We start from the raw sequence: 15,685 nt of genomic DNA on the forward strand, positions 1-15,685 counted from the left end.
GAAGGACACAGCATTGTTTCTATAACATTCCTGCTAAAAAACAAGTAACCTGGGACGTCCCTGATGGTCCAGGGGTCAAGACTCCACTCTCCAATGCAGGGGACACAGGTTCCATCCCTGGCCAGGGAACTGAGATCCCACACGCCATGCAGCGTGGACAAAAAAAATAGAAACATAATCTGAATTGAACCGTAAGAAAACATCAAACAAACCCAAACTGAACGATGTTCTGCAAAAGTGGCCTACACTTTCCGAAACTCTTATCATCAGGAACAAAAAAGGCAGGCTTAAGAGCCATTCAGACTGAAGGGGAGTCAAGTGACCAGACAACCCAAGACAATACATGACCCTGGGTGAAATCCTGCAGAAGAAAAACCACTAAAAGGGACAGTTTTAGGACAACTGATGAAAACTGAATACGTGCCATGGATTAGCCAATAGGGCTTCCCAGGTGTCTCAGTGGTGAAGAATCCGCCTGCCAATGCAGAAGACAGAGGTTCAAGCCCTGGGTCGGGAAGATCCCCTGGCTATAGTCCAGGGGTTTGCAAAGAGTCAGACATGACTGAGAGACTGAGCATGCGTGGACTGTATAGCACTGAAACTATATTCAATATCCTGTGATAAACCATTATGAAAAAAGAAAATATATATATGCATAAATAAATCACTTTACTTTACTGTAATTACAGCAGAAATTAATGCAATTAGTTGCATTGTAAACCAACTACAGGAAATCAGTCCTGAATATTCATTGGAAGTACTGATGCTGAAACTAAAGCTCCAATCCTTTGGCCACCTGATGCGAAGAACTGACTCACTGGAAAAGACCCTGATGCTGGGAAAGGTTGAAGGCAGGAGGAGAAGGGGATGACAGAGGATGAGATGGTTGGATGGCATCATTGACTCAGTGGACATGAGTCTGAGCAAGCTCCAGGAGTTGGTGATGGACAGGGAAGCCTGGCGTGCTGCAGTCCATGAGGTCACAGAGTCGTACACGACTGAGCGACTGAACTGAAACCAACTATTCTTCAATAAAAAATAAGAAAAGAATTATCTTTTTTAGGAAAAGGAAGTTATGAGTGATTTCATCTCTCACACTGTTGTTCCAGAACTTCCCTGGTGGTCGAAAAAGACCTGGACGTGATTTGGTGACTAACGGCAACATCGTTGTTCCAGAACTTCGGCCACAAACCAGATCACGTTTCTCTCCGTCCCACGACAGAAGTGAGAAGAGAACAGCTCTCCATTTTTCTGCTGCCAACTGTGGACCTATTTCACTATCAGTGACCCAACAGATTGGATGTTAATGCTCCTTTTTATAAATGAGGGCAGGAAGGCTCACAGAAAGGTCACTCAAGGTCACTAACATGGAGGCAGGGGCAGAAGCAGGGTCTGACGTGTGTTCATAGGCTCCGTCTCTGCGTACTGTGTTCTCCAGGCTCTGGGCCAGGCGGAGCCGGGCGCTGCGGTGAAAGCCGGGGAAGACCCTGCTCCCGTCCTAGGCTCACAGCCCACTGCTGGTGGTCAGGCCCCATGAGCTTGATGCCGGGGGACGAGAGAGTCACAGGACAACAGAGGGGATGGTGCTAAAACCTAAGGGAGATGGGAGCTCCCAGGGGCCCTTTTTTTCCTCCATCTCCAGATTCTTTCTCGGGGATCTGCCCTGCTCAGAGCCCAGGAGACTGCCCACAGGCCCCTAGGGTGGGTCTAGAAGCCCTAGCGGAGATCGGAAGGTGGGGAGGGGGCCGACACTCCCTGTGCTCCTGGCCGCTGCATCCCTCTGCCTTCAGAGCCCCAGGTTTTGGTTGCTGCCCCCTCCCTGCCCCCCACCACCACCACTGGCTCCTGTGCCCCTCCACATCCCTCTTTGGGGTCACCCTGCCCGCCCCTCTGTACACAGCCCCTCCCTGAGTCTCTTTGGTGAAACCTCTGGGTGGTCACCTGTTTTCTGCAAGGACTCTGACCCCTACGCCCGTTGAGGAGAGAGAAGCACATTCAAAAGGAACAGCATGTGCCAAGGCCCAGAGGCAGAGAAGGCTGGCCTGCTGGGAGAACTCAGACAGCCCGGGCTGACCTGCCGGAAGATTGGAAGGCAAGCTGTTTCAGCCCAAGTCCCAGCTCTCAGCCTTGGACTGGAAACTGTACACCTCCTTCCCTCCATCCACTGCTGCCCATATGACCCATCTCTAGGGGTCTGCCTGCAGCCTTCCCTGGACCATCCATGGCGTCTGCAGCCTGGGGCAGAGAGGCCAGAGGAGACAGGCCTAGGGCTCCACTCCCCATAACACGGGCCCGCCTCCTGCTGAGAATGATAACGTGAGCGGCTGGTGCTGCCTGTACACCAGCAGCGTGATTTCAGAGCCTCCAGCTGGCCTTAGAACCCTCCTCTCCCTAACCCAGCCATCCAAAGCTCATTCCACAGGGTCAGCTCGGGTGTCTACTGCTCAACCCTTAGTCCAACGGGTGCCAAGTGCAGATCCCTATGAAAATGTAATTTCTCCCGGGGGGTTTTAACTTCCAATCCAAATATTATTAAGACAGCTTGAATGCCTCCTCGTCCATGGCAACCTCCTAGAGGCACTCTGGAAGTGGGCTCCTTTTTCTAAATGACCCATGGCATCTCTTTTCAGTATCCTGCTCTAGTTAACTAGGACTGTCATTTTCTGTCTTAGGCACGTGTGTGTAAGTTGCTCAGTTGTGTGCGACTCTTTGCGACCCCATAGACTGTAGTCCACCAGGCTCCTCTGTCCATAGTTATTCTCCAGGCAAGAATACTGGAGTGGGTTGCTATTTCCTTCTCCAGGGGATCTTCCTGACCCAGGGATAGAACCCAGGTCTCCTGCACTGCAGGCGGATTCTTTACCATCTGAGCCACCAGGGAAGCCCTTTCTGTCTTATAGGGATTTTAAATTGGGTCGTATCCCTCCCATTCGGATGTGAACCTGTTAAAAGCAAAATTCACAGCCAATTCATCTCTGTTGAGCTTACTACCTGGCATGTAGAAAGAATGAATGAAGAGATGAATAAGGCAAAGGAAGTGATGGGTGCTCGGGAACGCAGCCACGGTGGGTGGTGCGAGGCAGGCAGCAGGGCGTGAGAAGATGGTAAAGCCTTCCACTTAGATTGCAGCCTCATTCCTCACCTCCGCCAAGGCACAAAGTTGCCTGAAGCTGCTGCTGCCACAGGCTCTTTGGGCCAGGAGGGCTGGGTGTCCTGGCTGCCTTAGGAATGGCTTTGTCCATCTGGAGCAGGAGGGTAATAAATACCCTCCAGTCACACCCCAGCTCACTCCACTGTAACCAAACGTGATAAAGATACCAGTCAGAAGCCAGGACCCAGGTCATCGAAACAAAGAACAGGGCCTACATCGAATAAGATTGGATCAGAAAAGGCATAGAGGGTTGGGTCCAGAGCTGTGCTCACCAGGGAGTGATGTGGAGTTAGAGATAAGGAGAACAAAGGAGATGGGGGCCGCTGGGGTGGGACCCATTATCAGCAGAAGCACCCTTGACCTCTGTCCTCAAGTGGGGCTCACGCAGGCCACCATCTCCAGTAGGTTTGCTCTGCAGCCCAGGGAAGGACCAGCTCAGAGGAGGCACCATTAGGAGGAGAGGGGGGCTGCAAGGGCAGTGGGGGCCTTCTGAGAGCCCCTTTGTCCCTGCTGTGGGACTTCAAGCCAATTCCTTGTTATGCTCCAGTTCTCAGGAATTTTCCATACCCTGGTTAATATCTCCATCCCCCGCCAGCCCCCTCCCAGGTTCCAAACATTTCCTTTTCTGCTTCCAGTTAACTCTTGCTTGGCCCAGTTTCGAATTTCTGCCTCCCGCAAGCCCTTCTCTTACAATTTACCCAAAAGCAAGTATCAGAACGCTTTCCGAAAGCTGGCCAGACTGGTCGCAGGAGGCTAGGGTTGAGGTTCCTGGCTACGCCTGTCCCTTCCTGGGACTCTACATGGCTACATTTCTGCCCCCAGGAACCACTGCCTAATCAGTGCATTCCAAGTGTCCTCGGGAGCTTGGACTACAGTGCCATGCCCTTCCTATTCAAAGGACCATACCATGGGGGCTATCAGGGGCCAAGATGTTTCTCACTCCCCATGGCCCTTGCCCCTGTCCTCAAGGGAAAAGTCATTCATTCATTCATTCACTTAATCTGTGAAAGTGAAATTGTTAGTTGCTCAGTCGAATCCAGCTCTTTGCGACCCCATGGACTGTAGCCCACCAGGCTCCTCTGTCCATGGGATTCTCTAGCCAAGAGTACTGGAGAGGATAGCCATTCCCTTCTCCAGGGGATCTTCCTGACCACACTTTCTTTACTGTCTGAGCCATCAGGTAGGTAACTTAATCTGTATGGAATATCTATTCTGCACCAGCCGTCAGATGGCATCTCAGCTTCTTCTTACATACTTCCCATGGAGCAGAGCTCATTACCTGTAGGTTACCTTATCCACAGTAAATAACTCAATTTGCTCAAGGCTGGACCCCAGGGAAGGGCTTTGGGAGCTCTGAAACTAGGGGTGCTGAGTTTCAGAGCTCTAGCTGTGTGTGTGTGTGTGTGTGTGTGTGTGTGTGTGTGTGTGTGTCTTCCTGGGAAGGGGGCCCTGAGTTTTCACCACATTCTAAAAGGCAGTGAATGCTTACAGGTATGGACTCAGGAACCAGACAGCCTGGGTTTGAAACCCACCTTAGCCTTATGTAAACTGTGCAACCCTTCAACAACTTGGGAACATCTCTGCACCCCATCAGTAGAATAGGAGTACCTACTGGATAAGATTGTCAAAATGAGACTTCTTCATTATATAACACATGTGCCTTTATACATGTTAGCCATTGTCACGCTCATGGGTACTTGTGCCTTACTGCCACTGGCTCTCATCTGCCTCCTTGTCCTGGTGACTTATCTAGGTGGAAGGGGTTTTGTACCACCTGCCCCGGGGATGTGGATTGTACTGAGGAAAGCATTCTCTCTTCCACGTGCCACTTGCCAGCCCTCAGAGGTCTGGAAACCAAACCCAACTTGACATTCACTTTCCTTAATGGATAGGGAGGTGCCAGAGCCAGAATGAATGGACTAGCTGCTCTTCTATTTTTTGATTGTGAAGCATAACAAACATGTAAAAATATGCTTAAAGCATAAGTACACAGTTTAACACATAAAATTAAACACACTTAGGCCAAGAAATGGAACAAGCCAGTCTCCCGAAGCCTCTCATGTGTCTCCATCGAAAAAAACTTTCACCCTCATTTCTCCCAAGAATCTCTCAGACCCAGAAGGGCAGGCACAGTCAGAGTCATGATGCTGACTCCTCTGAGCAGATGAGTAGAACAGAGGAGTCAGGGATGCCAGCTCTGCCTCTCACTGCTTTGCACTCTAGGCCAACTGATGCACCTCTCTGAGCCTCAGTTCACCAGCCACAAATCTGTAAAACAGTCCCGTTTAGTCCTGTATCTATCTCACCAAGAGAGACTGTGGGTACCTGGCCTGATGCATGTAAGTGATTGACACCTACAAGCAATTACTATTGTTAGCTTGGGTGGGGACAGCTATAGGGTAGATTTCTAGAAGGGCTCTCACCTCTTTTCCCCAAACTCAAAAACTGCAGATGAGATAGATATATAGGAGGTAAGGGTTTGAAGAGCATAATCTATTTCAGGGGGGTTTCAAACTGTGTTCCTTTGATCCCCAAGGGTTCCATAGAGCTGTCTTGTGGGACTGGTGGGTTTTCATCCCCTCTGCTGCCTGAACAGCCCAGCTTCCCTCATTTTTCTATAATGGCATCACATGCGTGTCATGTTTAATGCAAAGATATTTTGCACCATCAAATTAAATGACTGATGTAAAAATTCTACAACCTCTAATAAAAGACAAATACCCAAACTTTTTTTTTAATGAGCAAAAGACTTGAGTAGACATTTCCTAAAAGAAGATATACAAAGAGCCAATAAGCACATGAAAAGGTGCCCAACGTTATTATTTATCAGGAAATACAAATCAAAACTACAGGAAGATACCTCCTTACAACCCCTAGAATGGCTACAATGAAAATGACCGACATAGCAAGTGTTGATGAGAATGTAGGGCAACTAGAATGCTCATATGCTGCTGGCGGGAACAAAAAATGATAGAACCACTTTGGAAAACTGTTTAGCAGTTTCTGCTGAAGCTAAAACATCTGCCTACCCTGTGCTCCAGCAGTTCCACTCCTGGGTCTATACTCTACAGAAATGCAAGCATATGTTCACCATAGGGTATGTACTAAAACGTTCATGGCAGCTCTTTTCCTAAGAACCCTACACTGAAAACTACCCAGATGCCCACTGACCAGAGAAGAGATAAATAAACACAATGGAAAAATATGCACAGCAATGAAAATAACCTATTTGCAGCTGTATACTATACTGCTGTGAATCCCACAGACGTGATTTTCAGCAAAGAAGCTGGATACAGAAGCATGCTTGTTACATGGTGCCCTTTATCTAAACTAAAAAAATAGGCCAAAGTAATCTTTGCTGTTTGAAGTTAGAGCTTTGATTACGCTGGGAGAGCTTGGGGGAGGGAGAGGGGCTACTTGCAATGTTCTGTTTCTTGATCTGCATAGTGGTTATATGGGTATATTTGTGAAAATTCATCAAGCTATTCCCCATGACTTGCATTGTTTTGTGTACATATTATACTTTAACTTTAAAAAGTGATGATGTAAACTTTTAAGAAATCACTTGAAAAAAACATTTTTTCTTTTAAAATCAAGTTGCACTAGCTGGTGGGAGACACAGCCCCACCCACCAGCAGGCCTGCTGCCTTGAGACCCCCTGAGCCTATGGCCACCCAGGGACACAGCCCTGCCCACCAAAGGGTCCAGAATCTGTCCCTGCTCACCAGTACGCTAGCACTAGTCCCAGGAGACCCCCAGGGCCCTGTAGGCAGAGACCTCAGGACCCAGCTTTGCCTACCAGTGGGCCAGCATTAGCCCCCAGACCCTGTGGACCTCAGCTCCACCCACCAGCAGGCTGACACCAGCCCTGGAACCCCCTACCCCCAGGACCCAGCCTCACCTACCAGTGTGTGGGTATCAGCCCTGGGATCCTCTAGGCTGTGACTTTATCCACCAGAAGGCCAACAATAGCTCTGGGACACTTGCACCCCTCAGCCAGCTGCCCCAAGATCCAACCCTATGGACCAGTGGGTTGATATCAGCTCTGGGACTCCCAGGTCCCTGCTACCAGAGACCAAGAAACCTGGCTACTAGTAGGCTAGCACTAGTCCTGAGATCCCAAGGGCCCTGCTGCCAGCCGCTGCCCCACCTACCAGTGGCCGGCAGTCTCTGCATAAGGCAAGGCCAGGCAACCAACCAGACTAGAGGCCTTCCATGCATACCAGAGCACCCACAGTAATCAGCTCACCAGAACAGAAGGCCCCATGCAGACCAAACAGAGGGCACCCCTAGAGCATATGGCACAGTGGTTAAGAATCCTCCTGCCAATTCAGGAGATACAAGAGATGTGGGTTCAATCCTGGGGTGGGGAAGATTCCCTGGAGAAGGAAATGGCAACCATTCCAGTACTCTTGCCTGGAAAATTCCATGGACAGAGGAGCTTGGGGGCCTACAGTCCATGGGGTCACAGAGTTGGACACAACTGCGCAACTGAGAATTTATGCACTAGAGCATATAGCTCTGGTGACTACAGGGAAGTGCGCTGATGGGACACACAGGACATCTCCTACAAAAGGCCACTTCTCCAAAGTTAGGAAATGTAACCAACCTGCCAAATACATAGAAATAAAAATAACAAATTAGGCAAAATGAAGAAACAGAGAAATATGTTCCGAAGGAACAAGATAAAGCCCCAGAAGAAGAACTAAGTGAAGAGGAGACAAGCAACCTACCGAATAAGGAGTTCAAAGTAATGATCAAAGAAACTGAGGGAAGATTGGATGAACAGACTAAATTAGACATTCGTAACAAAGAGTTAGAGAATATAAAGAAGAACCAAACAGAGATGAAGAATACAATAACTGAAATGAAAAATACACTATAAGGTATCAACAGTAGAGTAAATGGTGCAGAGGAACAGGTCAGCGAGGTAGAAGACAGAGTAGTAGAAATCACTGAAGCTGAACAGAAAAAAGAGTGAAAAGAAATTAGGACAGTTCAAGGAACAACATCAAGCACAGGAATATTCCCATTATAAGGGTCCCAGAAGAAGAGAGAGAGAAAGGGGCAGAAAACATATTTGAAGATATAATAGCTGAAAATTTCCCTACCTGGCAAAAGAAACAGTCATCCAAGTCCAGGAAGCACAGACAGTCCCAAACAGAATCAACCCAAAGAGGACCACGCCAATACACACTGTAATTAAAATGGCAACGATGGAAGATAAAGAGCTAATATTAAAAGCAGCAAAGGAAAAGCACCAACTTACATACAAGGGAACTCCCATAAGGCTATCAGCTAACATTTCAGCAGAAACTGCAGGCAGAAGGGAGTGGTATGGTATATTTAAATGGATGAAAGGGGAAGCCCTACCACAAGAATACTCCACCTAGAAAGGCTTTCATTCAGATTTGATACAGAGATCAAAGGTTTACAGACAAGCTAAGAGAGTTCAGCATCAGCAAACCAGCTTTATAAGAAACTTTCAGGGAAGTTTCTCTAAGTGAAAAGAAAAGGTCACAGCCAGAAACATGAAAACTACACAAGGTAAGATCTCACTGGTAAGGGTGACATACAGGACGTCTACACAGGAAAGGTAGTAAATCAATCACATTTAAAACTAGTATGAAGGTGACCTTCTCTGGTGGTCCAGTGGTTAAGAGTCCACCTGCCAAGGCAGGGGCTGAGGTTCAATCCTTGGTCCAGGAAGATCCCACTTGCCATGGAGCAGCTAAGCCCATGTGCCATGACTTCTAAGCCCACGTGCCTAGAGCTTGTGCTCTGTGACAAGAGAAACCACTGCGGTGGGAAACCCTTACCTTGAAACACAGAGTAGCTCCCACTCGATGCAACGAGAGAAAGCCCACACACAGCAATGAAGACCCAGTGCAGCCAAGAAAAATTAAAAAAAAAAGACTAGTAGGAAGATGAAAAGACAAGAGTAATAAAATCATTTGTATCTGCAATTAAAGGATACACAAAACAAAAAGATGCAAAATATGATGTCAAAAACTGCAGACATGTGGTGGGAAATAAAATGCAGAGTTGTTAAAATGTGTTTGAACTTAAGAAATTAGCATATATGCACCCATACATTCACATTAGCATTATTTACAATAACCAATATATGGAGACAACTTAAGTGCCCATCAATAAATGAATGGATAAATATATATATATATATATATATATATATATATATATACACACACACACACACAATGGAATATTACTCCATTATAAAAATGAGTAAAAACTTGCCATTTGCAACAACATGAGCAAAACTAGAGGGTGTTATGCTTAGTGAAATAAATGAAACAAAGAAAAATACTGTATGATTTCATTTATATGTGGAATCTAAAAAAAAGAAACAAATGAACAAACATAAGCAGAAATAGAGTCATAGATACAGAGAACAAACAGGTAGTTGTCAGACAGGAGCAGAGTAGGAGAAGGAAAGATATAGGTGAGAGGGATTAAAAGGTACAAACTTCCAGTTACAAAATAAATGAATCATAGGTGTGAAACATACAGTGTGGGGAACACAGTCAAATATTATATATCTTTTTATGGTGACCTATCGGACCTATTATAATTAAGATCATGGCCTCTGGTCCCAACACTTCATGGGAAATAGATGGAGAAACAGTGGAAACAGTGTCAGACTTTATTTTTGGGGGGCTCCAAAATCACTGCAGATGGTGATTGCAGCCATGAATTAAAAGACACTTACTCCTTGGAAGGAAAGTTTTGACTAACCTAGATAGCATATTCAAAAGCAGAGACATTACTTTGCCAACAAAAGTCCATCTAGTCAAGGCTATGGTTTTGCCAGTGGTCATGTATGATGTGAGAGTTGGACTGTGAAGAAAGCTGAGCACCAAAGAATTGATGCTTTTGAACTGTGATGTTGGAGAAGACTCTTGAGAATCCCTTGGACTGCAAGGAGATCCAACCAGTCCATCCTAAAGGAGATCAGTCCTGGGTGTTCATTGGAAGGACTGATGCTGAAGCTGAAACTCCAATACTTTGGCCACCTCATGTGAAGAGTTGACTCATTAGAAAAGAGCCTGGTGCTGGGAGGGATTGGGGGCAGGAGGAGAAGGGGACGACAGAGGATGAGATGGCTGGATGGCATCACCGACTCGATGGACATGAGTTTGGGTAAACTCTGGGAGTTGGTGATGGACAGGGAGGCCTGGCGTGCTGCAATTCATGGGGTCACAAAGAGTCGGACACGACTGAGAGACTGAACTGAACTGATTGGACCTATCGTAAGTAAATTTATTGTGCTGATCATTTTGAAATATATAGAAATACCAAAGCACCATGTTGTGTAACAGAAACTAATACAGTGATGTTGGTGAATTATACTTCAAAAACAAACAAACTCACAGAAAAAGAGGTCAGATTTGTGGTTACCAGAGGTGGGATTAGGGGAAGGGAAAATTGAATGAAGGCTGTCAAAAGATACAAACTTTCAGATGTAAGATAAATAAGTACTAAGGATGTAATGCACAACATGATGAATTATCATTGCTATATATAATCTATGAAAGCTGTTAGAGTAAATCCAGGGATTTTCCTGGTGATCTAGTGGTTAAGAATCCACCTTCCAATGCAAGGGACACAGGTTCAATCCCTGGTCAGGGAACTAAGATCCCACATGCCGAGGGGCAACTAAGCCCACCCACTGCAACTACTGAGTTCACAGAGCCCATGTTCCACAGGAGAGAAGTCCGTGCACCGCACCTAGAGAAAGCCTGCACACCACAATGAACACCCAGCACGGCCAAAATTTAAGAGAGTAAATCCAAAGGGTTCTCATCACAAGAAAAACAATTTTTCTATTTCTTCAATTTTTGAATCTGTATGAATAGATGAATGTTCACTAAACTTATTGTGGTCATCATCTTATGATGTATGTAAATCAAATCATTATGCTGTACACCTTAAACAGTGCCGTAGGTCAATTATGTCTCAATAAAACTTGAATATCAAATAAATATACTGTGTTGAATGACCTCATTTTTGTAAGTAAATGTATTCATTTATAACATTAAGGGTGGATAGTTCTGGGTAGTGGAGTTGAGTTATTTAAAAATTTTTATAAATATCTACAATGAACATGCGTGTGTGCATGCTCAGTCACTTCAGTCATGTCCAGCTCTTTATGACCCTATGGACCATAGCCCGCCAGGCTCCTCTGTCCATGGGATTCTCCAGGCAAGAATACTGGAGTGGGTTGCCATGCCCTCCTCCAGGGGATCTAGACCCAGGGATCAAACCCATGTCTCCTGCATTGCAGGCAGATTCTCTACTACTGAGCCACTGGGGAAGGCCACAATGAACATAAATTATTTGCAATAACTGGGTCCCAAAAATGTTCTTATAATTTTAATTTTTAAAACCTATGTCTGTCTCTGGAGAAACTCCACAGATTCAGGACTGAGAAGTGGAGACATGTTCTCTGTGTTGTTGGATGACCACATGCCTGGGGTGAGACCCTGACTGAAAGCTCCCCGGGGGCCAGCCATCCCAAGGCCTATCAGACCAGCTCAATAACACTAATTGTGCTTAACATGCTCCATCCCAGTCTTGCCATGATTCAGTTCTTCAGATTTCCTTCCATTGCTTGATTTGATATGTTCACAGAACATTTCTGAACACCTGCGCCCTTGGCATGAGATGCCATGCATTAGCAAAGTAGTTCTGAAAGCCTCCAGAAGCCAAGTCCCAGGTAAGACTAATGGCAAAGTAAACACTGTTGTCTAATCTTTCTGCCACGCCAGTCTGGCACAATGAGATTACACGGCTTCCCTGAAGGCAGTCATAGATCAGTCCTGGCTGACATCAGACTTCTCGGAATATTTACTGTACACTCTAACCAATGGATGGAAACCAGGTGGATGTATGTGGGCACAGAGCCTGGCCCGGGACAAAAGCCTCCCAAGACCAGAGCCTTCTAAGACCCGGGGGTCTACTCCTGCCCACGTCACTACTTAGTTATGTGAACCCGCACTGATCACTTAACTCTTCTGAAGTGTGTCAATGGGGATGATGCAGGAATAATACTTTTTCAATAGGTCATACATCTCAGTTCAGTTCAGTTCAGTCGCTCAGTCGTGTCCGACTCTTTGCGACCCCATGAATCACAGCACGCCAGGCCTCCCTGTCCATCACCAACTCCCGGAGTTCACTGAGACTCATGTCCATCGAGTCAGTGATGCCATCCAGCCATCTCATCCTCTGTCGTCCCCTTCTCCTCCTGCCCCCAATCCCTCCCAGCATCAGGGTCTTTTCCACTGAGTCAACTCTTCACATGAGGTGGCCAAAGTACTGGAGTTTCAGCTTTAGCATCATTCCTTCCAAAGAAATCCCAGGGGAAGTGGTCAAACAAGAGATGGCAAGAGTGAATGTCGACATTCTAGGAATCAGCGAACTAAAATGGACTGGAATGGGTGAATTAACTCAGATTTAACTCAGATGTATCTCAAAGCACTCATAAAAGCATTAAGAGCCACAGAAACACAGTCCTTGTTATACTGACTGGGATTTACAGATAAGCAAACCAATGATGTCAGCCCCCTCCTTCCCAGATCATTCATATTGCCTGAGCAGAAAACCACCTTGCAGAACACTGAAATGGCCCCCAAATGGCGAAGAGCAGGAGGCAGCCAGGTACATCTTTGTGGAGTTTTCTAGGAGGCGTCTAACCCTGTATTAGTTTTCTATCACTGCGACAAATTAACACAAATTTAACAACTTAAAACAACTCACATTTATTATCTCAGTGTTTCTGTGTTTGGCTAGGTTCTCTGTTTCAGGGCCTCTGACAAAGTGTCAGCCAGGGATGTGATCTTATCTGATGCTCCAATAGAGGTCATCTTCTAAGCTCACAGGGTTGTTGGAAGGATGCAGTTTCTTTCTTTTTTTTTTTTTAAATTTTGCTGTGCCAGGTCTTAGTTGTGGCATGTGGGATCTGGTTTCATGACCAGGGATCAAACTCGGGCCCCCTACATCGGGAGCATGGAGTCTTAGACACAGACTGCCAGGGAAATCCCTGGATTCAGTGTCTTGTGGGGTATCAGACAAGGGGCCTCAGTTCCTTGGTGGCTGGAGGCCACCCTCTGTTCCTTGCCACGTGGGCCTCCTCATGGGGCATCTTACCTCTTCAGAGCCATCCAGAGAGAAAAAATCTATACAAAAAGCCTGCTGGCAAGACCAAAGTGACAATGTCACGTAATATAACCACAAAAGTGACACCCCATCTGCTTTGCCTTATGCTATTGGTTAGAAGCAAGTGCTGGGTCCTGCATACATTCGAGGGGAGGGGACTACAAGAGCCATGAACACCAGGAGGTGAGGATGATTGGAGGCCATCGTAGAGTCTGCCATATACTGGGAATTGGTGCCACCAAGCACATCAGCACCAGCCCCCGTGAAGGTTTCCCCAGACCTCAGATTCTTCACCAATCCAAGGGCTTCCTGTGAGTGTGATCCAAAGGCATCTCTGGGTGGGAAGGAAAGGGACCTTCCCCTGCCCTCTCCTGACCTGACCACAAACTCCTCAACTTACACCCTAGCTCCATCTTCTTCGTGGATGTACCCCCAGCAACTAGGACAGCCTACTCAGCTCAGAGTAGATACAGAATAAAAACATGTTGAATGATTGTGCACATGGATCCTGCAGGTTACTGCCTGAGGAGTCTCCCTCCTGCTTCCCAAACAGATTTCTCTTCTGTCCAAAATTCCTATGTGGGTCCCACAGACAAGCTATTCCCCAAGACCTATGCCTAATCTTGGGCTCCAAGCACCATATGTCAGCTCCAGGATGCTCAGAGGAGCGTCCCTCCTAAATGGACTCGGGCCATCCCACACTTACCCCCAGGGTGACATGAGAGAGCCCATCTGGACAGCCCAGCGCCCAGGAGCCTGAGAAACGTTCACAGTCCCCACCCAGCTCCTTGGAGTTTTGCCACCACCTGCCAACCTTGTCACCCCTGCCACAGACATGGAGTATGGACATATTTTACTCATGGTTCAAAGGACCAAAACAGAAGCAGAGATGATGATCAGTTGTTCTTTTCTGTTTTGTTTTCTTTTGTAGGATTGCGTCATTTTATGTGTCCCAGCCAAGGCCTCCATGGCCCTGGGCAGTGCCTGGTGCCCAGTTCTGTCTTCACTCCTACAGTGTGGCCATCTCTGGCTTAGCACTTTACCTGCTGTAAAGTCAGATACATCTGGTCTATTGTCACTGAGTGAAATCCACCTTTTCAGGTGAGTCTAGACTATTTGCATCACCCCGCATAGTTCCCCTATGGCCCCTTGTAGTCGGTCTTCTACTCTGACCCCAGCCCCTAGAAACCATGGACCCATTTTCTGTTCCCATTATTTAGCCTTTTCCAGGATGTCATATAAATAGAATCCTACAAATGTAGCCTTTGCATCCGGACTCTCACTCTGCATAACGCCCGTGAGATTCAGTTCTTCTGTTTCTATCACTGATGGTCTTCCATAGTTGGCTGTACACTCTTCACTTACCCAAGGATCTGCTAAAGAAAATTGAGTTGTTTCCAGTTCGGGGCTATTATGAAAATAGCTCTTATAAACATTTGAGTGGTCTTTGTGGGAACAGGTCTTTGTGGGGACATATGTTTTTTCATTTCTTTTCAGTAAATACCCAGGAAGGTGGTTTCTGGGCTAAATGGTAGGTACATATTGACTTGATAAGAAACTACTAAACTGTTCTCCAAAGTGGCCATAACATCTCAAGTTCCCCGCCTGCAACAGAGGAATGTTCTGCTTGCTCAGCATCCTGATCAGAACTTATTTCAGCCACAGTATGTGTATGGCTGGTGAGGACTCTGTACTTAATCCTCACAACAATCCCATGGAATTGGTGGCACTATTATCCCCCTTTTACAGATGAAAAAACTGAGTCTTAGAGACTGGATCAGTAGCCCCAGGTCTGGAAGTTATTCAGAGGTAGGGCTGAGATCCAAACCCAGATCTTGAAGCCAGAGCTCTTCCTGAGATTCTTCTACTGCTGCTGCTGCTAAGTCGCTTCAGTCATGTACGATTCTGTTCGACCCCGTAGACGGCAGCCCACTAGGCTCCTCTGTCCCTGGGATTCTCCAGGCAAGAATACTGGAGTAGGTTGCCATTTCCTTCTCCAATGCATGAAAGTGAAAAGTGAAAGTGAAGTCGTTCAGTCGTGCCGACTCTTAGCGACCCCATGGACTGCAGCCTACCAGGCTCCTCCGTCCATGGGATTTTCCAGGCAACAGTACTGGAGTGGGTTGCCATTGCCTTCTCCAACAGCCTCCAGTAAACCCCAGTTAGTGGGTACACAAGGGAGCAAGCATGGGGAGAGATAGGGATCCAGATTCAAGCCCTTGCTCAGTCACTTCTCACCTGTGTCACCTCAGGCAAGTGGCACAGCCTCTCTGGACCTCAGTTTCTTCATCTGTAAAATGGGAATAATAATATCACTTACCACAACGAGTTAAGAGTAGTGAATCTAAACTCCCG

At 46.7% G+C, this 15,685-nt stretch overlaps 1 protein-coding gene across 2 annotated transcripts in view; it reads right to left on the minus strand.

The window, feature by feature from the left end:
- Window positions 1–15,685, minus strand: part of VWCE (von Willebrand factor C and EGF domains) — a 73,901-nt gene that overhangs the window by 6,704 nt on the left and 51,512 nt on the right. Inside the window, exon 21 of one of the 2 annotated variants that reach the window (XR_011564873.1) lies at window positions 15,569–15,620. Coding sequence is in view for 1 of the 2 variants with exons in the window: in XM_070782598.1 (XP_070638699.1) it covers window positions 15,574–15,620 (47 nt within the window). In the remaining variant the exon portion in view is untranslated. Of the gene's footprint in view, window positions 1–10,226; window positions 15,621–15,685 lie in introns of those variants that run through there. The other variant, XM_070782598.1, reaches the window with a different exon arrangement.

This window comes from Bos indicus, chromosome 29 (assembly GCF_029378745.1).
Source record: "Bos indicus isolate NIAB-ARS_2022 breed Sahiwal x Tharparkar chromosome 29, NIAB-ARS_B.indTharparkar_mat_pri_1.0, whole genome shotgun sequence".
Classification (NCBI taxonomy): Eukaryota; Metazoa; Chordata; class Mammalia; order Artiodactyla; family Bovidae; genus Bos; species Bos indicus.